The 23,670-nt window shown below is 42.7% G+C and overlaps 2 protein-coding genes and 1 long non-coding RNA gene across 3 annotated transcripts; 2 read left to right on the top strand and 1 right to left on the bottom strand.

The window, feature by feature from the left end:
- Positions 1-269: 269 nt before the first annotated feature.
- On the top strand, positions 270-5,943 carry LOC142796379 (uncharacterized). The gene is made up of 2 exons (XR_012893796.1): positions 270-2,693; positions 5,746-5,943. It is a non-coding gene; the product is annotated as an uncharacterized LOC142796379 (long non-coding RNA).
- Positions 5,944-9,568: 3,625 nt separating this feature from the next.
- On the bottom strand, positions 9,569-13,941 carry LOC119169742 (uncharacterized). The gene is made up of 2 exons (XM_075886839.1): positions 13,839-13,941; positions 9,569-11,228 (listed from the first exon to the last, which is right to left on the bottom strand). Exon 2 carries the CDS (start codon positions 11,185-11,187, stop codon positions 10,615-10,617), a length of 573 nt encoding a protein of 190 aa, XP_075742954.1. The 5' UTR covers positions 11,188-11,228; positions 13,839-13,941; the 3' UTR covers positions 9,569-10,614.
- Positions 13,942-14,251: 310 nt separating this feature from the next.
- On the top strand, positions 14,252-18,545 carry LOC142786356 (uncharacterized). The gene is made up of 3 exons (XM_075884011.1): positions 14,252-14,334; positions 14,830-15,229; positions 18,356-18,545. Exons 2-3 carry the CDS (start codon positions 14,838-14,840, stop codon positions 18,402-18,404), a joined length of 441 nt encoding a protein of 146 aa, XP_075740126.1. The 5' UTR covers positions 14,252-14,334; positions 14,830-14,837; the 3' UTR covers positions 18,405-18,545.
- Positions 18,546-23,670: the final 5,125 nt, after the last annotated feature.

Genomic DNA, 23,670 nt, shown 5'->3' with positions numbered 1-23,670 from the left:
CTGATTTTAGTGCTATGAGATATGAGCTTGCAGCGTTTTTGTATGTTAGCCAATGAGACGGTGTTGAGTGAAGTTTAGCTGTGCGGAATAAACGTTTTTTCTTATTGGATAATCGATTCAAGTATGTACTATACCATGGTGATTTATTGTTAGCGTAAACAGTCCGAAGAGGGACATATTTGGTTATTAGCTCACCGATTTTATTTTTTAAAATGAACCAGTTAGTTTCGACGGAGCGTTCTAGGTAACTAGGTAAAAAAGTGGCCAGAAACAGGCACAGTTCATTGTTGATGGCCTCATAATTAGCTTTTTTATAATTTCGAATCTTTTTCCGCTGTCGCTTTATCTTTTGATGAGGTGTTGTAATCGTGAAGAGCAGGATGTCGTGATCGCTCAGCCCTGGCATGTGTGTTACTGTAGAAACTTTATCAGTTGATGTCGTTAGAATCAGATCAAGGAGTGATGATTTGTTTTTTGTTACACGTGTTGGAAGTTTGACTATCTGGGATAAGCCGAAGTCAGAGCAAACTGAAACGAACCGATTGGCTTCAGCCGTTGAGGGGTTAGAAAAAGGGATCGAATGAGACCAGATGATGTCAGGAAAATTAAAATCACCCAAGAGTATAATTTGAACTCCCGGGAAACGCATGGTAACCGCATTTAAACTGTCGTGAATGTCATCACAAAAAGATGAGTCACTTGATGGGGATCTGTAGCAGACACCTAATAATATTTTCTTAAAACTAATTGTTAGGCAACACCAAATAAGTTCTAAATTCGAGTTGATTGGCACAAGAGAACAATTTATGGATTCTTTAACAGCGAGCAAGACGCCACCACCAATCCTACCAGTTCTGTCACTTCGGTAAACAGTATAACGGTTTGCACACTCAAAGAGTTCGGGGTTTGTTATTTTGCTACTTAGCCAGGTTTCTGTCAGTGCAATAATGTCGGCGTTACAGTCATCAATAATACCACAGAATTCATCTTTCTTGGGAAAATAACTACGAATGTTGGTAAAAAGGACTGAACACTTGCACTCGTTTATGGCTCCTCCCCTCAGATGTCCCTAACTCGGCGGTAACCTACGACCTGAGCGAAGAGTTCTGCTACGTTCATGCTCGTGTGTGGGTTTTTTTCTGTGTATTTCGAAAATGCAGTTCTTCGCTTCGTCGTATCCGTAAGATTTGCCATCGAATGTCAGCGTTTTATACCGAAGTTTGAAGGACGTGGTCTTTGATTTACCGTATTCTATTAGTTTTTTTCTTATGTTGCGCGTTGTTTGACAAAAATCTTCGCTCATTGCTATGTCAGTGCTCTTTAGCAAACCTCGTTTTGAAAAAACCAGCTCTCTCTTTTTAAATGTTTCAAATTTCGTTATAAGTGGTCGAGCTTTCGCTGAATCATAGCGTCCTATTCTGTGAGCGCGGCATATATCAGAACTTGTGACATCAATTTGGATAGTATTAGTCAGGAGGTTGATGATCTTTTTTTCCGATTCCGAAGAAGTTTCATCTGCGGCATCTGGAATTCCATAAAAGACAAGATTGTTTCTCCGCGATCGATCCTCTGCGTCATCAAGACGCGAATGCATATTACTAGTGTCTTTTTCAAGGCGCTCAACAGTGGTGCGTAGTTCTTTCATTTCATGCTGCCAGTGCTCGATAACGGAGGTTTGGTTTTCAACTTTCGCCAGTCTGTCCTTTATTTCGTTTATTGATTCTGAAACTGACTGTTGTTGTTCTTTTAACACAGATACGGTGTCCAATATTGTTGTTTGCGCTGATTCCATTCTTTTTGTACGTTCGTTCAAATCCTTCATCGTTTTCACTAGTTCTGCTAAGTTGTCAGGACCTGGGTTGCTTTCTACATCCCCACAAAGAAGTAGTAGCAAAGAACAAAAAGGCAAGAGAACGGCTTGTGGGCACGGAAGCACAACAATAAAGGGTTCATCAGATCGGAAGCTACGACAAGGCAGTTTAGAAAGATAACTAACCTGCAAGACGAAAAGACAGGTGCGTAAGCCTTTGGCTGTTCTTTCCATCGCGCTTCCGTGCCCACTGCAGTGATAGTGCTCGATGCTGGGTCTTATCCTATCCGGACGAGATGACGTTGATGTCGCAGCTGCGCACTGGTGGTGCTGCAGGTGGCGCTCGACGATGTTGGTCAGGTCCCAGCAAGCTGTTTCTGGCAGGTCTGGTGAAGGGGCAACAGCACAGATTCCGTCCGATAATGGAAGATCCGGGGAAGGGGCGGCTTCACGAATTCCGTCCGAGAGCGCGAAGCTTTCCCGTAGACCAGCCACTGGTACGCCGGCCGCGAAAACAGCGACGTACTGCAAGACGAAAAGACAGGTGCGTAAGCCTTTGGCTGTTCTTTCCATCGCGCTTCCGTGCCCACTGCAGTGATAGTGCTCGATGCTGGGTCTTATCCTATCCGGACGAGATGACGTTGATGTCGCAGCTGCGCACTGGTGGTGCTGCAGGTGGCGCTCGACGATGTTGGTCAGGTCCCAGCAAGCTGTTTCTGGCAGGTCTGGTGAAGGGGCAACAGCACAGATTCCGTCCGATAATGGAAGATCCGGGGAAGGGGCGGCTTCACGAATTCCGTCCGAGAGCGCGAAGCTTTCCCGTAGACCAGCCACTGGTACGCCGGCCGCGAAAACAGCGACGTACTGCAAGACGAAAAGACAGGTGCGTAAGCCTTTGGCTGTTCTTTCCATCGCGCTTCCGTGCCCATATTATACGTCCTAAACCCACGATATGACTCTGAGAGCCGCCTCTGCGTAGGGCTCCGGAAATCACGACCATCTGGTGTTCTTCAACGTGCACTGGTATCGCACTGTACACAAGCCACTACCACTTCGGCTCCGCCGCGGTGGTCTAGTGGCTAAGGTACTCGGCTGCTGACCCGCAGGGCGCGGGATCTAATCTCGGTGGCGGCGGCTGCATCTCCGAAGGAGGCGGAGATGTTGTAGGCCCGTGTGCTCAGATTTGGGTGCACGTTAAAGAACCCCAGGTGGTCGCAATTTCCGGAGTCCTCCTCTACGGTGTCCCTCATAATCATATGATGGCTTTGGGACGTTAAACCCCACAAATCCATCTACTATTTCGCCTCCGTGGATACGCGACTGCCGTGGCTGGGATTGAACTTTAAACCTTTGGGTCAACAACCGCGCCTCTTAGGGCAGTGATCTACGGCGGTAAACTACGCCTAATGTTACTTTTTTTCACAATCTCAATCATCGTGGTGGGTTAAGCCAAGTCGCCAGAGAACAACCATTCAACCAAAACCTCATGTTAACACAAAAATATAGCGAAAATAAACTTATAGACATAGAGAAGAATTACAAAGACAAGGACAAGGGCACGTAGTTGTCTGGGCTGTTATTCTGTCTATGTAGTAGTTTTTTCGCGCTATATTTATTTGAAACTATGGCACAACGTCTAGCCCAACAAACGGTTCTTGTGAGGTATATTTCCAAAACTCATGACAGCTCAAGTTTTCTTGCCGCAGAACATCTATACGGTATACCATAGCCCCGAAACCGCACTCTTCGGAGAAGTGAAAACCAAGCACAGAATTGTACCTGAATGATAAATTACATCGGCCCAGTTGGTAGGGGTTCATCTTACTAGGAAGCGTACAACGTTTATACGGGACGCGAAAGAAGTGAGACAAGCGCTTATCTTCAACTAAGCGTTTATTGCAAAATCTCAGAACATATTGGTGCGAAAGAGAAAAAAAAAGAAAGAAAAAAAGAAGAAGAATCGACCAACAATCCACGTGTCGTGACGTACAATACAAGTTCATTATCATAAATGACACCATTCAAAAACAAAGTTTTTTTTTACCCTGAGTAAAATGGATGGTTCACTTACAAAAAGTAATCACGTGTCATTTCCGCTGCTTCAACAACGGTTCTTCCCGTGTCATTTTCGTTGCTTCTGCCTTCCTTTCCGCTGCTTTGAGCTAGAGGTTTCACGCTTGCAGGTAGCAGGTTACCCGATACGACTGGTTTTGGCTGTCATATCTGCTCCAGAAAAACTGTCGATAATATGTAGCAAAACTTGTCCTGTGCTGATAGAAAAGAAGGGTTGCATAATGAAAAAATTGATATGACTATTTTCAGTGTCCACAGTCCTTTGATTAGATAGTACCTGTGTCTTGCGGTCGCACATATGTTGGGCAGACTGAAAAATGTATTCATAAAAGAGTAAAAAAAACATCACAATAAAGTGGAAAAAGCCAGAGATGATCACCAATTGTAGTGAGGGGAGTTTGGTGCTGTAATTAGACAATACATTTATTTTATATTGTGGTGAACCGTTTGATTGTTGAAACAGTGGAAATGACTTGTGATGATTATGAGTGTGTACCCGTGTGACCTTGCTTTTTGTATTGTGTGGTTGATAATAATAGATGAGTATTATTCCATGGCACGGCACGTGGTCTGTTGGGGGCTCGTTGTTCTTTTCTCTTTTTGTTCTCACACCTATATGCTCTGACATTTTGCTATAAACGTTCAGTAGAAATAAGCGGTTGTGTCTTTTCGTTTGTGTGTCGTGTAAAATTTGTGCGCTTTCTACCAAGATAGACAAACACGCAAGCATGACAGGTTTAAGCCGGATAACTACACGTCACACACGTCCTTGCATTGCACAGGCGGCTAAGCCATATTACGTTTGTCGTGTGGATGAGAAATCAATGTGTTCAAGAGAAATTCTTGAATTGCACCAAGTATTATGCTATTTGGGTCAATGGTCTCGTACATGCTGGAAAAAAATTAGTTCGTTTCATGGAAGCACTGCGCATGGTGTATTGGTAAACAATTCCTGTGGGCTATATGTCTCGTAAATGCCGAGTAAAGTCTTCGTGATGGCTAACCCTCAATCTTTTTTTATCCTAGCTAACTCACTGCCACTTATGTTTTGTAATATTGCTTCAATTTATCTACAATTTCTTTCTTTTTATTCTTCCAACTTCTTTCAGTGAATAACCTTGACCCCAGAATATTGCGCAAGTACAACCTATTTCAGAGCTTGAAGAAGCTTGTCCATAACGTTTCACGCGAATGGCTTGTCGACACTCCAGCAGCTAATGGTTCGACGGGAGCATCAGGGGGCCTACGGGCTTATGAGCAAATCCGTTTGACCTCAACGCAGCTACTCAGGAAATGATAATGGATATGCAATAGCGCCACCAGCCTCACAAGGTGAACGTGGTGAAAGTTTTTGACTGAAGGAAGACATGACGTAGGATCCCCAGGCGCTGGGTTCTCTAATTGCTTCGCCACGTTACCCCCTTGCTTCTAAATTGAGAAACATTAGAAGCCATGGAAAGGAGTAGCTAGTGCAGACGTGTAAATGCGCGAACTTCATAAGGCTTCTCGCATAGGCGCTTAGCAACCAGGGTGCTTGTTTCTAGGCTACTCCGAAGGTCCCTGAGTCATGTGAAAGTAACGTATTGCTGTAACAGATTCGTATGCTCATTTGATACTCCTTGTTGGAGCGGAGAGTTAAAACAACTGTAGCGACGCGTAGTCTATATCAGAGACGTGTTTACGCTGGCACTTCAGTACCACCTCATTGTTCGTTTATAAGCCATTCTTGGGACGAAGAGCAGTTGTTGAGCTTTTTATAACCCAAGTAGTGAATAGATTGATGTGGTACTTCCAAAATAACAGTGTCTCTATATTGGGTGCCTAAATCTCTTTATTTATTAGTCGTTGCTTCTGTCACGCAGGTTCCAGCATCGCTGAAGAGCCGGGATGGCCAAAGAAATTCATTATTTTCAAGCAAAACAATGCATATCCACGATAATAACTCAACCACTGCGGCCACGTCTGGTCTTATAATAATTTCTTACGCCTGCGTAACCTGCCGCTTAATTACAATGTGTAAAGATTACACCCCTTGTGCACACAAAAGAAATCACAGCATATCCACGGAGTGATTGATGATGAGTAAGGCGAAGTGCTGGAGGGTTTCATCGCTTAACGGTGAATCATCCGCGATTTTCGCCCACTACATCATCAAAGACGTGAGAACACTGTAAATATTTATACAAGAAATTTTATTATCCAATAGGGGTAGCTATGAGTCGCTTCCGTTCCCACTTTATTATAACGGCTTTATGGTCTCGGAAGTGGTGGATCGGGGAAAGGGCGTTGTGGGATGCTTGCAAGAACGAAGTAGTAGGCAGTTGGCGAAGGGGGAACTATAGGCAGTCACGTACAAACAATAGATAGACAGCCGCACTCCTTTAGGAGATTCTCCCCTAGAACACAGATTCTTCGTTGAGTAAATCACGTGATCGCTGTTAGTTTGGGCTCGCCGCAGCATTATATTTTTCCTCACAGTTGGTGTAGCGATAGTCACAGCTATATACTTTTTCTCACTACGCAAGCACCACCAGCCATTGCGAATACAAAGCCAGTGCTAATAGTTGTTCGCCACGCTTACAACATATCAAAAAATGTCCTAACGCTCTCATGTTTCGCGTTTCTATTTCGAGCTACTTTGACTGCCTTTAATGAATACTAGTCTATACAGTCACTCTAAAGCCCTATGCAGCAGTTATGCCTCGAAACAATTTGTCCTCGCTATACTCGAGCCCTGCTGCACTGCACACAATATACCACGAATGATTCTCAAGCCAGGATGGCCCCTTGTTTCGCGGTTATGCGGACTTCGAGCATGTACTATAAGGATGTACCTTTGCTGGTTCCCTTTTCCAAGAAGAAGAAATGAACAAGCTGTTTAAGGCCCAGGACATCACCTCCCAATCCTGGCCGTCTAGTGAGCCCGCGCAAGGGCTGTCAGCTTTAACCTGACCATCCCCGAGCAGCCCCAGCCAAGTGACGCTGAGTTGACCTGCGTCTAATGTGGACCTAATAAAGGTATTTCATGTGCTCGTCACTCCTGCGTTATAAACGTTCAGTTTCTGTACCCGAAGAAAAAAACCAGTACATGTGACTTCTGGGTACTCCTGACTTGCCACGTATATGACCCTTTTTAAAGAGGTACATTAACTCTAGTGTAAAATGGAGTAGAATGACCCCCTAGAAAGGTTGACGTGCCTTTTTTAAGAGAGTTATGTACGTGTAAAGATACGACCACTTCAATGAAGTCACATTACTCTTTGACTCCTCTTTTTTTTTTTAGTGTGTTTATTCTCTTTATTGAGGTGTCCTTACATTTCAGAATGCGTAACGCGCGATGTTTTAGTTTGGCTTATACGTCCCAATGAGCGCATTAAATGTTTTGTTTTCTTTCACAAAACACAATTGTAACCCATGTGTGAAAATTGGAACCTACAATTGCAAAGCGTTTACGTTCGCTACGTATTTTGAAATAGGTTCGCAATGTTTGTGAGCGGAATGTGTGACATAACCACTGCCTATATTAGATGTCACGAACAACATTAATACAGCAGCTCCGTAACATGCTACTTGAGGTCAGCAAGTGTATCTACGAATATTTATAGAGCCGCAGTTACTAGTTGAACGTGCATCGTCCTAAAAAGCCATTATTTTCCTTTCAATCGCTCTCGTTCATCTTGACACCAGAACAATGACACTAGAAAATTTTGTCCAGTGTCATCCCGAAAAGTCGAGAATGCAAGCAACGAAGGCATTGCTGAAATTCCGAAGGGCAAAAGACTTGCCCGAGTGGCTGCAGGCTCTTGATAATGCCGTCATACTGCACAAGGCTGCCACTCTGCGCTTTGGCGTCATTTGTGCTTGCGCTCCTCCCGTCTTTCTCCTTTTCCTTGCTCTTCTTTCACCCTCTCTCATCCCTTCTCCTCACTTGTAATTGCACCTGCTTTTTCTTTTTATATTTTTTCTTCCTCCCAGCGTATTATAATTTTTCTTCCACCCAACATATATGCATGCGTTAATAAAGTGTGTTATTATGTGTGTTTCAGTGTGTTATTAGTGTGTTTTGACAATATAAACTCTTATTGTGTTCTCATGATTCGAACAGCAAATGAGCACAACTTATAAAATAAATCGACTCCGAAGAGCCACTCTGTTTTTGTAACGCCTTTCTCTTTATAATGCTTCCAATGGAATTATCAAAGCAGTGCACACTTGACAAACAAGTTAATGTGCTGTGCGCTCATATCCTTCAATGGAAGCCGTAGATTACGTAAACCACTCACATATCTTCAACTGTACTTTCTTTTCTCCCCAACTACCCTTCATTGTGATAGCCTAACGGCCGATACTGTCGAGTGTACAACATTTGATTTATTTCTAAATGCTCTCAACAACCATTAACCAATTGTGATATATTACTCATTGTATAACATGCATTTAGTAGAGATAAGCAGTGCTTCCCTTTGTATTCAGTACGTTTCAGTGAGCGTAATTATGTTTTTCTTTATTTATTTATTTATACAATACTGCAGACCCTATTTGGGTCCAAGCAGGACCCAAATAGGGTCTGCTTTAGGGTCTGCAAATAGGATTAGTTGCACTGGTTTACTTTTGTTTTTTTTTAATTGTTACAAAATTGTTTTAATGTGCATTTTTTCGCATTCTACATCACGTTTTCCGTATAGGTTTTTTTTACAAATAGTACCGATGTCACTATGTCCGTGTGATGCTATTTAGGTCAATTTTTCTGCGAAATGCTCTGTATGCCTCTTCCTGTTCAAGACTCGGTAAACAAGTCATCAGTATGTATGAATGAAGATAAACAAATATTTGCATGGTGGCTTCAATGCTTGTGAAAAAAACTCTGCCTGGTATTTGTAATGTGCCTAACACAGGAACACTATCCCTCGTCATTATCTGTTATAACAGTCATACATAGATATTACTAAACTGCGTAAGTCATATTTATCTGTCACTACACTGTGCTACTATGGCGTCTTGGTCTTCTTCCATCTTAGCAATGTCCCATATAGCGCAAAAGACGTATGTTATTATAAAACTCACATGCTTCTTTGATAGAACATTTCTAGATGATCCAATACATGATTCAAATATTCTTTACGGCATCAAACGATTGTGAAGTAACATTTTCGTATGTACAATGGGTATTTCCTTTTTCACTTGCTTGTCTGTAAGTGATTTCCCTCAAGTCAAGCAGAAAGGCAGGCGAATTTTACGCATGTGAAACTCGTTGTGATACCAGATACTAAATTTTACCAACTTGAGCACCTATAGCATCAGTTCACTGATATGTTTCCTCAGGGACACAGAATAAGGCTATTTGCCGTGATTAAGAGATTTAATGCTTCTGCATGCGCCAATCATTTGATTAACAGGATACTAGCTCTACATTGGCCTATGTATGCAGAATGAACAGCATATTGAATGAAAAGTCTGCCACATCTCATGCATTATGGGAATCGATAGCATGTAAAGTCTGATTACGCTGTTCCTTAGCGTGAATATACAGTTATCACGTACGTGTGTCACATGAACATCCACGTGTGAATTGTTTGTCTTTTTGGTGTTATTTCACGATACACTGTGAGCCGTACTTTACCACTGGTTTATGCTTTGTAGGTCTATCGTTCAACTGTCTGTGCTTCTATCTCCGCAAACACTAGGTTCATAATAAACGTTTTTAATTATTTAGCTATTATACAAGGCTACTTGCATCTGACAAGACAAGAAACGCGACACATAAATGAAAAAACTAGGGAAACAATGCAACTTTACGCAATCAACCACAAAGAATATTTCATGATATTAGGGCGAAGTCCTTACGGAACAGCTAACAAGAAAGAGATGCAATTTGCCAAAGAATGCATAAGTAGAGACAGCCACGTCCCAATATCATCTTCACTGAGATGTGGCGACGATGGAAAAATACATGTACCGTGTGAGTCATGTAAAAGCTCTTCTTGTAAGAAGCATGTAACTATACAAGATATAATTGGTGTCTTTCTGAGAGCACTGCCGTCGTCACACCTTATAGGTGACTTCGAGACGATCGTAATGCTTTCTATAAGGGACGAGGGATTCAATCCGCTTTCGCCAAAGGTACCAGTGAGCCGGGAACAAACGTTGCAGGTTGTGTGTGGCTGCAGGAGGGCCGCAGAAGTCAAGCTTAAAGTGCAATTAGGGTTATGTTCATATAGCAAGTTTGTCCTAGTCGGGATCCCAATATCCTAGTGGCGTTGGAGAAGGATCTTCCATCATTGTACATGTAGAGCAACGTGCAGCCCATTGCTAAGGGTGCCGCCATATTTGTCCCAGTGAGGGGAGAAAGGGGTGGAGCGAGCGCTTTGTCATCTCCAATGGTACCTTCACTTGCATGAATGGTTACATACGGAACCTATCTGCCTAGCTGTGCGTCCTATTTCCTTTCTGTATTTATTCTAGTTGCCGCTGCTACTACCCCATAGCTGACTCCTATGGTATACACACAGAAAGTATGTAGTCCTTAGCAATCTGTGTCATTTTGAAAATAAACCGTTAACTTCTGACAGCGCACAGCATTATATCAAAACAATGGTATCCATGCCTTGTTCTACTACAAATAGCATAGGAAGACTTTCGTGCAAGATCACAAGCCTTTCCATTTTGTGACAGAAACGCCAAAAGTTACCACGAAAGCAAGCGGCAAACGGTTTGTTCAAATTAGACACGCTTCAACAGGCGTTCAGCTTCTTCACGTGATACCAGACGAAGTACCCTTCCGTCGCGAAGCAAATTCCCTTGCCAAACCACAAGAACGCGATGACGTAAGGGACGCACGGTGAAGACAAGATGCCACGTTCGTACACAAATATCGCCAACGGCAGGAAGTGCGTTCCCGTAACAAGAATGGCTCCCCACGGATTCTTGAATCCGTTGGCGAAGATCACACGTATCCAGCGCGGATGGTGGTGGGCGTCTTTCTTCCAGTCGGTGCCGGCTTCTCGGTAGTTGCACAACAGGCCCAGCCATTCGATAGACGAGATGAACCCTCCGAAACGGGGCCATACGAGGCTCCACAGCATGGCCCGGGCTCCAAGGTCGATGCTGACGTCGAGGAGTGTGCCGAATGCTGAAGCCTGACCCAGCAGTCGAGCTGCCCAGCCGTCAACGCCATCCAAGAGCACGGAGATGAAGAAGAGCAGTGCCAACCAGCGGTCGTCTTTCACCAGGAGCCAGGCGTACGCCACTATGGCCATGCGGAGGTACCCAACAAGATTGGGAACGTACAGAAACACGCTTGTCATTCTCTGTTGTCACTCTGCAAAATAGTTCTCTGAAATGAGAGCTGCAAAAACAGGAAGTTCGATATTTTATTATTGCTGTTAGGTTCAGTAGGCATAAAACTTCTGCAGAAAAGCCTGTTAAACGACTACAAAACAACCAAGTGTTGAAGGTAAATGAACGTTCGTAAAACGTCAATATGCATTCACTAATATTGCTGAAAGTTAGAAATTCTGACAATCTGTCCCAGCGAACTTACTTCACAGTGCGTTGACCGGATAGACAGAAAACAACGAATTGATGTACTTACCAAGTGGCTGTACTACACGCCTTCAGTCGCTACGACAGTGGTGTATTAGGTTCAGTCAAGTCAAAATATAAATACGCGGTAAAGAACACCAAAATGCCAGGCCTGCACCAAAAAGTGAGCCCGATCACGCCGACAGCTGAAAGAGCGCCATTTCTGTAACCCGTCACAAACTATAGTGTAAGAGCACACTTGCAAGTTACCCTCCACTTCATTGTTGATTCGATGGCTAATAACGGTGAAGAACTTTGGCGGAGCTTTTTGTAATGGAAGTATTCCACGGCCAACTCATAATACGATTTGTATTGTGTGACGGCTGGTTACACAATTTGCAATGTGTGACGCCGGGTTGTTGTTTTAGTGTCCGACCTCATTAAATGTATTATACGCAAGAAGAAGCTGTTCAAGTTCTCGTTCCTAACAAAGAATTCATGACTACAGTTGACTTATGTTCGCCTAAAGAAGATTTTAGCAGCCGGCCGAGTAATTAAGGCTCTTGAAGAATTACCTCGGTTAAACGACTATACGCATGTTACCCAGTACAGTACGAACTTCGTGGAAAGTGCAGTTTTTTGAAGGGATCGGTCAAACACTTTTCAAATGGTTGTACTTTTCGAGCGATTGGTGCATATCTGTGGAAATGGTTACTGCTTTTCTTTTACGGGGTAGTTTTTCTTGTAATGCCCAAAAACCACATCAATTGAAAATTGCACAAGTGCCGCCATTCACGTGCGCAATGTCTTAATATTGACATACGAATGTTCAGGCAGTAGAATACTTCCCAAAGCAGAAATGTTCACGTGGAGAAAATTCAGCATTCTCACAACAAGGTACCCTTGATTACTACGCTTAAAGTAAAACAGTAATGCACTTTGGTGCATACGCCACAACAACAAGAAAACAAAACGTTCTATGCTGTTCGTAAAATAACTTCTTTTGCTTTGCACCACTTGCATAAGTGACCGTCGGGAATGTGTGAGGGTGCAGTGTTGTGGGTGTAGCTTAATAAGCTACACCCACAACACTGCAACCTCACACCACCCACAAAATGCTTTTTTTATTATCAATGTATAGAAAATACACCTCGCGTATTAAACCAATGAGACCAACAAAACTTGCCGAAGCCCCCACGTCTAACGTGAATGGAGAAAATGAACACTCTTCAAAAGTTTTCGAAGGCTTTCAAGCAAGCCATATTCAACTAACTTTTGCTCTGCGTTATGCACCAACTCAGCATTTATATATTCATGAAACAAAGCATTGCCTTTTGACATTCTCTGAAGACAATGATAGAACATTGCAAGCATTTCACTAAATGCCTGAATATCTATAGAGAGGCACTAATGCTTTTGCAGCGATTATATGACAGACGCTGTTTAAACTTTATTCACACATCAACTCTGCTATAATATCTCTTTCATCTAAATATCAACAATTCTCTTTGCAATCATCCCATTAAAACGCTAATATGAAGTTCAATTTTTGAATGCATCTATAGTAACTTTTGAATTTTGGCTGAAGCGCTGAAACGCAGAACAAAGGAAATATTGTGTAGAGACACAAATATCGTACAAACACGAAATGCGCTTTGCAAAATAACTGCGCCAATAACAGTGACAAAACTGTTAGGGTTTCTATTTATTTATATGTTTTTCTCAACAGTAGACTCACTGCACGCGCAAATTACACACTCCAATGCTTACAGTGCTTATACTTTTTTAGCGCACACCACCTGGAAAAATAGAGTGGCGTATTTAATAACAAGAGTCAAATTTTAGTATTCTATATAACCTTACAACCTATTTGATTTTGTGTACTGGTTTCTTCGAAGGAGTGAGGAAAAACCCGCGACTTCATTTTATAAAATTAATCAGTTACAATCTTCAACGGCCAACTACAGACTAAATTTTATAATGAGAATCAATTTTGCAGTGCAACGCAATAAGCTGGACCGTTCGTTGCGCTTCAAGGCATGACAATGGCTCTGTCGCTTTTTGCCTGACCAAATAAAAGTTCACTCACCCACTCACTCACTCACCCACGAGGCCCAAACGACGGTCTTTTGGTAGCAGCACGCGAGGATCATTTGCTACGGTGAGTAGCGAGGTCACCACAAAGCTAACTTGCATACATAGGAGACGGTTACAATCACATACGAGAAACAACGAAACAAATCGCGGAGGCTACACCTAATCATAATAACCTTAAACACATAATGCAAGTGCACAATGAGGTAACAAAGCTTACTACACTATATCAAATAGTTGTGCAGTGTTTTACAGATTCCTTTCAAGCAAAAATAAATCTACCTCGCGTATGCTTCGTCAAAGAAACACTCAGGACATTAGCGAACTGCAACGACTGTACCTCACAGGATTGAGTTAGGACCCACAAATTCGGCCCTTCTCAGAGTGCTTCACACGTGAGATGAGCCATGACCTTGTTGGGATGTGCCGGTTGTGAAGAAGCGGCGAGCGCTGAGGTCAAAAGACGTCAGAGGGCACTAGTGATACGATGCCTACGGGGAAAATATGGCGACGAAAGAGGTTGAAGTTCCAGATGGCGATGTTCAAACAAGGAGGATGGCCGCTGCAGGAAAGCGTAGCGTACATGATAGATGCCGGGCATATACGCACTAAGGATGATTGAAAGAGCGAAGCTGTGTGTACAAGAAAAAGAGCCGCCCATGGCTGGTACTCAGTGACAGGTGGCTTATTTTGAGCAAGGGAAAGTGTGGCGCAATGATCTGGCTGTTCTTCTTTGTTTTTTCTGTGGCAAAACTCACTCGTATTGTACTAGCTGTGTTCCCGAATCCATTTCTCAACATCGAAAGGACAAAATTTTTGCGAAGGAGAGCTCGAAAGTAAGTGTATTCGTTCACTGTTCCATGCTCATCTGCTAGTGTTACCAAAACCTCAGGAAGGATACACGCTGCTTTATTATGCACATTGCTCTAATACTCACAACAAACTAAAGGTCCGCACCTCCCGGAACCTTTTTAGAGCGCTATATTAGTCAGAAAGCTTTGGATACCTGAGCTCACAGTGATAGCACTTCCCCGTCGTTCATTGGCAACGTCAAACAGCGTTACAGCGAACACTCACCCAGTGGCATTTCGCATTAGTAATGTTCTAGTAGACTAAAGTGAAATATGCGAGTAATTTTGCCGCAACTAATAAAAATTGAGGGCTTTTGTGAGCTACTGATTTATGTATACCCTAAGATAGCTGCTACGATTGCACAAACTTGCACGAGATTGTGGTCATCAGTGTTTTGATAAGCAGAGCTTAACAATGTTCGCGAGAAGAGAGGCACCCTCCTATATGACGTTGAAACCATTCAACTGTATCCATTCCAGGTAAAATTATGCGTCTCACATTGGCAATGTTGGCATTCTTTGTGGGCTTCAGCGAGATCTGCACGAGAGGTTCGTGCACCGGTAGGGTTGTGCGCCCTTTCGCAAGCACACCACTGAGTCCTTCTGCAAGGGCACGAGTGAATCTTAGGCAAGCGTACACGGGTTACGGCACTGGCATCAACTACGTTCCTGGTACCAATTATGGTGCGGCTGCATACGGAGTCTATCCCACCAGCGGTGGCTATGGCTACGCCAATGCATTGGGCTACAACCGATTCGGCTTTGCCGGCGGGCCGAATCACAATGTGTATCAATACGCTAACGTGGCGCCTTACGGACCTGCAAGAAGATTCGATTTCACCCAGAGGTCCATCGCAGGTTTCTTCAACTTAGATGACCCGTGAGTACCTGTGTGCAGCATTGTGTTGCAACGCGTTTTTTGTTTTTCATTTTTAAGGCAGCTTTTTGCAATGCTGTTGTTATATACAAAAGATGTATGAGCAGTGACTGACTTCCTTCTCAGCAGATAAAGATACTGGTGTGGTACATGCAATTGCACTACTGAAAGTAATGGCCTACATTTATAGCTGTTTGACTTGGGTGACCTTTGCGAAGTTCAACGTCAGCAAGCCTGGTTGATTGATATGTGGGGTTTAACGTCCCAAAACCACCATATGATTATGAGAGACGCCGTAGTGGAGGGCTCCGGAAATTTCGACCATCTGAGGTTCTTTAACATGCGCCCGAATCTGAGCACACGGGCCTACAACATTTCCGCCTCCATCGGAATTGCAGCTGCTGCAGTCGGGATTCAATCCCGCGACCTGTGGGTCATCAGCCGAGTACCTTAGCCACTAGACCACCGCGGCGGGGCATCGGCAAGCCTGTTCTCATTATACGCTCATATGAGTGGTTCGTAAATCAAAGCTAACTTAGTGGTCATTAGACTGATAGTAGTGGAGGGTGTGAGATTAAAGCTGTGCGAAGACTGATAGCTGTTTTCGGTAGTTAGTAAGCCCGAAAGTCGACTTCTTGTGTTTATATGAACTTTAACAGCACAATTTGATTCTGAGCATAAATGTGATAGGCACTGCGCACTCATATAACATACATCGTGCCATAGAAGGATAACATTGAAATCGAGTTTATGGCAGAGCCGTCCAACTGTATATGCTTAACAAAAATGAAGCTTTTTAAGAGACGTGTGCTCGGGGGGGGGGGGGGGGACGTGTCTGCACTTTTAAAAAAATGCTTGCATTGTTTGTATGTTTCAAGAATTATTCAGCTAAACGTAAGGTATGCGATGTAAGAAGGTATAACGTGGAGAGAATTGAACACGTTCTGAAGAATAGAGGAAGCACCAAAGCAGTGAAGAGAAAACTTGAGATAAGCGAAATTTGGATGTATGCACTAAGGTACAGGGTAGGCAAAATAACTAACAATATGGATAGGATTGTTAAAATAGCGGAGAAGTTTTACAGAGATATGTACAGTAGCCGGGACCACCACGACCTTAATATAAGAACTAGCAGTAACCCAGACGACACCTCACCAGTAATGATAGAAGAAGTAAAAAAAGCCTTCGAGAGCATGCAAAGGACAAAGCTGCTGGTGAGGATCGGATAACATCTGATCTGCTGAAAGATAGAAAACAGATTGTGTAAGAAAAACTAGCCACCCTGTTTACGAGGTGTCTCCTGACGGGAAGAGTACCATAGTCTTGGAAGAATGCTAACATCATCCTAATACATAAGAAAGGACATGACAAAGACTTGAAGAATTACTGGCCGATCAGCTTGCTCTCCAATTACAAAGGTAATTGCTAACAGAGTAAAGAAAACATTAGAATTCAATCAACCAAAGGAACAAGCAGGATTTCTAACAGCCTACTCAACAATCTACCACATTAATACTATCAATCAGGTAATATAGAAATGTTCGGAATACAGCCAACCACTATACATAGCCTTTATAGATTACGAGAACGCGTTTGATTCAGTAGAAATATCAGGAGTCATGCTGACACTGCGGAATCAAGGCGTCGGTGAAGCATATATAAAGATCCTGAAAGTGACCTACAGTGGATCGACTGCTACCATAGGGCTTCATAAAAAAAGCAACCGAATAACAATCAAGAAGGTTGTAAGGCAGGGGGATACAATCTCCCTAATGCTATTTACCGCTGTTTACTTACAGGTGGTTTTCAGACACATATAATAGAAACAAGGATAAGAGTTAATGGAGAGTACCTTAGTAACCTGCACTTCGCCGATGACATTGCATTTCTGAGTAAATCAGGGGACGAATTGCAACTCATGGTAACGGAGTTAGACAATGAGAGCAGAAAGGTAGGTCTTAAAATTAATCTGTAGAAAACGAAAGTAATGTACAACAACCACTGAAGAGAGCAGCACTTCGAGATAAGTAATGGTGCTATTGAAAATGCAGAAGACTATGACTACTTAGGACAGGTAATAACAGCTGAGCCAAACCACGAGATTTAAGTAAATTGAAGAATAAGAATGGAGTGGAGCACATTTGGCGAGCACTCTCATATCATAACAGGGAGATTGGCTCTATCCCTCAAGAGGAAGGTACATAACAGCTGCATCTTTCCAATGGAGCAGAAGCATGGCGACTTACAAATAGGGTTGAGCTTAAATTGAGGACGACGCAGCGAGCAATCTCAAGTAAAATGGTTGGTGTAACCTTAAGAGACAAGAGGAGAGCAGAGTGGATTAGGGAACAAACCGGGGTTAAGAATATCATAGTTGAAATCTAGAAGGGGAAATTGGCAATTGCTGGGCATGCAGCGGTAGGCAGAATAACCGCTGGTCGTTAAGGGTAACTTACTGGATTCCCAGAGAAGGGCAAGCAGGTTAGGGGGCGACAGAAGGTTAGGTGGGCGAATGAGGATAAGAATTTTGCGGGTATAAATTGGCAGCAGCAAGCACAGGAGCAAGCTGACTGGCGGAACATGGGAGAGGCCTTTGTCCTGGAGTGGACGTAGCCACAATGATGATGATGATAAATTCTACTACCAACGTTTAGGTACGGAATAAATGAAAAAAATTGGCACTTCACAGTGGGGTGCTGTTGAATTTCTCGAAATGTATGTCGTTATATATATGTCGTTAATATATGTCGCTCTGCCACTCAAGCCACCAATTGGCTTTGGCAGGTTTAGTCACATGTACTGTTTTATTTGAAGAAATAAAAGGTATGATTATTATTATTATTATTATTATTATTATTATTATTGTTGTTGTTGTTGTTGTTGTTGTTGTTGTTGTTGTTGTTGTTGTTGTTGTTGTTCTTGTTGTTGTTGTTGTTGTTGTTGTTGTTGTTGTTGTTGTTGTTGTTGTTGTTGTTGTTGTTGTTGTTGTTGTTGTTGTTGTTGTTGTTGTTGTTGTTGTTGTTGTTGTTGTTGTTGTTTATCGCAGTACGTCTCTATTCCTGTGTTTTGAAATATGACGCTTTGTTTATGAACTATGCGAAGATGTTATCATCTTAAAATACTTTACAGAGCAAGGCCATTCGGTGTCAACTTCAACACGCTGAGGGTGAACGGATGAAAACTCTACTGAATCAAGCCGATTAACCATTTGAATCCTCTGACATCAAGTATCCCCTTACCTAATTCCACATGTGAAGTCCGAGCAGCTGTCACTCGTATTTTCACGCAGAATGTAGCTAGAATAATAAAGTGGTGCTACGTTAACAGAACAATAGAAGATGTGCTTGCTTGAATTATACCCTAAGCTGTATACTGAGACACGAAGAGCGTAATGCTGAGCGAAGCATGCAAGGCAAACAAAAGACAAAGGACTGGTGTTGACGAAAAAAGACTGCACTGTAAATATATTACTGAAGCATCGTGTTCATCAATCCAAATTTGCCACCAGAAGGGGTCAATCAAAGGATGCTCATGCGCGCATCTATCATTTTTTCTGATAGAGAACGGCTACATTAATGTTCCACACGGACTGATGTGTGGTCTGTTTTTATACCAATTTGATACTGCTCAATAGAAACACAGATTAGTGCAGGTTGATTCGCGTAATGCTGGGTAATGACAGAACTGGTGGAAAGCCTAGCTGGGTTATGCTGTTGCCATCTCCCCCATCTCTCTCTCTCTCTCTTTTCCACCCTTTGCTTTGTATGCTACGCATAGAGGACAATGAGATTATTCATATGTTTAAGTCTCTGTTTACCTTCTCTACTTTCTGATTAGTTTTTGCCTTTCTATTATTCACCGTCGTTCTTCCCTTACCGTCTGCATGTAGTTTTCATGTTTTCTATGTATTTCTCATTCTCTTGCCAGGTGTTTCATGCATTCTTTTATTTTCTTCTATCCATTCACATTTCGTTTTCTTCTAATTTCTATCTCCAACTTTGTCTTTTTATTTATTATTTCTCTGCATCGCAATCTTTGTTTATATTTTTCTTTCTCTGTTTCCCTGTATTTTCGCCTTCTTTCAATTAATTCCTCTTTCTTTGCTCTCTTTGCATAAATTGTCGTATTTCACGTTCTTTCTGCCTCTTCGAACTCATTCTTTCCTCCTCGCTTCCCTCCTCCTTACTTTCAAACTTGTCCTCCTCACCCTGTGTATCCTTTCCCACACACCCTGCTAAACTATATACCTTTTCACAGGAGCACTTTTGAACCAGTGAGCTGCAGCGGTCGAGGGTATGTTCAGTCAGTGTTGTGATCGTGTCTTGGGCTGCACATGCCATATCAGCACACAATCATGGTACGCTTGGATGTAGGCGCCACTCTCCGATAAACAGACACTGTCGTGGCGGGAAATTCTGCGTATTCGAGAAAACAGGCCGTCTGGCCATCAAATAGTGTGGTGCACGAACAATCACCATAAGAGGAACCATTTTGGTGAAATCGTGTCCGAAGCGTAGCACGCCACGCGCTGAGGACTGGTGTGATATGCCCGCGCTGCATCGGTTTACGTCATCACCTGATTTGCGGAAGCAGTGTGTCTCGTCAGAAAATTGAAGGAACCTCCGCGTGTCTCACTCTCCACGCCTATGTTCACGGCACTTCGTTGGTGGCAAGAAAACCGACGTGAACAACGTTCCTGTGCTGCATCTTGAATACCGCAAAAAAGTACAGATTGAATCACACTCGTATAGAGTGCTCATCTGGTCGCTTTTGTTGCCACTTAAGGCAAAAATAAACAAATACCGATGCTGGAATAAGAGGGAACACAGTTATACCGCATGCACTCTTTTCTTATACTTCTTATACTTTTCTTATACCGCCTATATCCTAAGCAGAAGCTTGTAGCAATGTGAAGTAGCAGCTGAGGAAAACAGCGTCCAGAGTCACGCACCTGGCTGCTTTAGAAAAGTATGATTACTGATGTAAATTGGGGGATTGGGCTAGTTGGTAATTCGTTATTAAGCTTCTCAGCACAAAAAATTCTCACAACTAACACAAGAGACAAGGACGAGCGCAGTGTGATTACGTCTGTATGCAAATTGCTGATGTAACTGCGCTTGCTGCTACCAGTACCGACGACAGAACCCCGATATCCGCAGACGCAGAGCCTATTCTGGCGTAGCGAGTGCGAAGGTGTGCCGCTAAATGATTAGGCCAGCGACGGGTTGGCCAGTGGAAGCGACTATATTCCACGAAACAGTCTAAGCAAACAAAAAATTGGTAAACACTGGCTTTAGCAAGAATCTTACCCCACTGAATAACGCGTCGCTTCAAATACGTGCCGCCCAAGATGGCGATTTTGCGAAACTTGCATATTAGACGGTGCGTATTTCAGTATGGCGGCTCCCTGTCACGAAAATTTGAAAACGTGTATTCAATACGAGGTTATGCCATGCTCTCCTAGCGTGCCCGGATAGCCTCTAAAGGTTAAGACGCTGGCCTTCAGACTGTCGGAACGTGGTTAAATACTTCGCGTCGTCTAAGCTTTTTTCTCCGAGAATTTTTTTTTATTTTCTCTGCCTTTTATTACCTCTTTTTCTCACGTTAATTCTCTTGAATATCAATTATTTCGCCCCTCACTGGTGGTGCATGTGATCCGGAAGCGAAACAGGCAATTAAGAAGACGACTATAAATAAGAAAACTAAGAGAATGACTACTGGTCTATGCTGAAGGTGCCAAGAAATAAGCGTCAAGAGTAGTTATTAGATGTAAATAATTACTTGTTAAGAATGGCATATGGTTACCATCAAAATGGAAGATTGAGAAGTTGATACCATTAGTTAAAACTTCGCATAAGCGGCATAACTTGGACAACATTAGGCCTATAGCGCTAACTTCAAATTTGTTAACATTGATCGTAAGGCTTTAAATATTCGCATCCACAATTTTATTATTGAGCACGCAATCATAAATTCATCCCAAATTTGACTCAAAACTGGATGTTTCATATGACGGGCCTATATAGAATTTGAGGGACACATTCCATAAGCGGGAAAGTAATAATGCTGCGTTAGTCACACTGGACATCGCAAAAGCACATGACAGTGTATAGAGCACGTTGTTTTAATTCATTGGCTGCACAATCTCAGCTTCCCGAAATAGATTCATGCGTGGATTGTGAAATTCTTCCGAGATAGAATGTTCTACTGTTTCCTAAGCGGCATCCAATCTGCTACAAATACGCAAAAAGAGATCCCGGAAGGGGCAGTTCTTTCCCCGGTGTTATTTAATGCCTTAATGAGCTTCATTCCATGACGTACGGACGTACATATGCCGTGTAATAGAGAATATGTGTATGCTAATGACAATACATTTTGTTGCATCAGCAGATAATAATGACAAGCTATACGCAATAATCGGACATATAGATACCAGCCGTAGAAATTTGGCTTGATTATATGCATTTGTACTCTAATATTAGAAAATGCCCTTTACTGACATTCCTTTCAAAAGACCCCATTTGCATGACGCTCTATTATCATATCACAAATATTCCACAACCATACATTTTATAAAAGAAAAATCACAGCATATCCACGGGGTGAATGATGATAAGTGGGCAAAGCTCACTTAACCGGTAAATCGTGAATCTAACGTATTTAGTTCGTGCTCCCTACCGGGCTGCATAAATCAGAAGTGTTCTTCCTCTTCTAACCACTACCACCACCACCATCCGACTACTCCGAGTGCGCGCCAACGGCGAGCGAATTTCATTACAACGCTCCCCCTAGCGTACATGACCGAACTATTGCCTTCAACCAATGACACGGGCCATATGTCACATGATTCATATTATAACATTTCGCGACTTCGATCATTAACTACAAGCACCGCCATCTAGTTTTAAATTTATCAACTACAAGCATTATAAACTACAAGTCGTCCGTCCACCCGTCCGTGCTTTCGTCCGTCTGCGCGACCATCCATGCGTCCATCCATGCGTCAACTCGTCTGTCCATGCACCCGTTCGTGAGTTTGTCCATCCATCTGTCTCCCTGTGCGTACATCCATCTGTCCGTACGTCCGCGCGTCTATCCATCCGTCCGTCTGTCTGCTAGTCTGTGTGTCCATTCATCCGTGCATCCTTCTAGTGAACACTCCACGTACCGCCTTCTCGCATCTCGCAATCCCTGTTGCAAATAGCCACTCTAGAGCGGATATGTGCCTCCGGTGGCTGCGTACTACATACATACATACATACATACATACATACATACATACATACATACATACATACATACATACATACATACATACATACATGCATGCATGCATACATACATACATACATACATACATACATACATACATACATACATACATACATACATACATACATACATACATACATACATACATATATACATACATACATACATACATACATACATACATACATACATACATACATACATACATACATACATACGTACAAGGGACGAACAGACCCACGCCTTAAGGAGCTTTGCCCCTAAATCTTAGTGCAATATATGACCAATCTACGTCTTGGTAAAGCGCAATGAATACACCGCAGCGAAGGGTATTCGTGCGGTTAGATTATTAAGTAAACTGGGTAGTTGTCGGGTACGTATGCACAGAAAAGTGTTCCCATTAATATATTGCAAGTACACCTGATTCTGGAGTCCAGGTTATTATTATTCGTTGGGGGAGGGGGGGGGGGGGCTTACGTACAAGCTTCTTTATCTCGTTATGCTCGAAAGACAAGCATTCAAGTTATATTGAGGTCTTTCTAAATTCGTAGAAATTAAGGCTTTGTACATGGAAGCTGAAGTATCCCCACCTGCAACCAGGTTTAAATTGTTAGCGATGCACGCATTTCTACGTCTGTACAACTCTACTGTAAGACGTTCAGAAACACTTTTTATTTCCCGTCCAGAGTTATTCTTTTGAGCCTACTGACCTAGATATTGTACGCCTCGAATTTTGGCTATATACAGTCTTTTAGGCAGAGCTTTTAGCGATCATTCTAGCGCTCCGCAAATTAACATCGTCAACAAGTTCAGCAGTAATTTGACGCATCCGCTATTTATGTGTTCTTTCCTCCCTCTCGGGAAATGAAGACTACCATGTTCAGAGTGCATTGAAATTGTTAATTCCTTCCTATATAAATTAATAATTGTCTTCGCTTGCCGGACATAAGGGCCTGTTTCTGAATTAACTGGCGGATGCGCTAGCAGAGACATCTTTGGATGGTCCGGTTACTCATGTATTGACAGCATCTAAATTGATAATGGGTGCTAGAATAAGGTGAAAAAGGCTCTAAGAAAACCTATCTGCTTCTTTATAATGACCACATTCAAATTTCGGCACCTCAGGCACTGGTGTAACAGTAAAATACGTCAAAGAAGAGAACTTGAAGCTG

Source organism: Rhipicephalus microplus, chromosome 2, assembly GCF_043290135.1.
Source record: "Rhipicephalus microplus isolate Deutch F79 chromosome 2, USDA_Rmic, whole genome shotgun sequence".
Classification (NCBI taxonomy): Eukaryota; Metazoa; Arthropoda; class Arachnida; order Ixodida; family Ixodidae; genus Rhipicephalus; species Rhipicephalus microplus.
Note: the sequence above shows the minus strand (reverse complement) of the source record. Positions and strands in the feature narration are given on the sequence as shown.

Excerpts from the sequence above, each read along its gene's own strand:
- LOC119169742 (XM_075886839.1), bottom strand. The coding sequence starts at position 11,187 with ATGACAAGCGTGTTTCTGTACGTTCCCAATCTTGTTGGGTACCTCCGC.
- LOC142786356 (XM_075884011.1), top strand. The coding sequence starts at position 14,838 with ATGCGTCTCACATTGGCAATGTTGGCATTCTTTGTGGGCTTCAGCGAG. Across the intron at positions 15,230-18,355 it reads TTCTTCAACTTAGATGACCC|AGCAAGGCCATTCGGTGTCA; the intron begins GTGAGTACCTGT and ends AATACTTTACAG.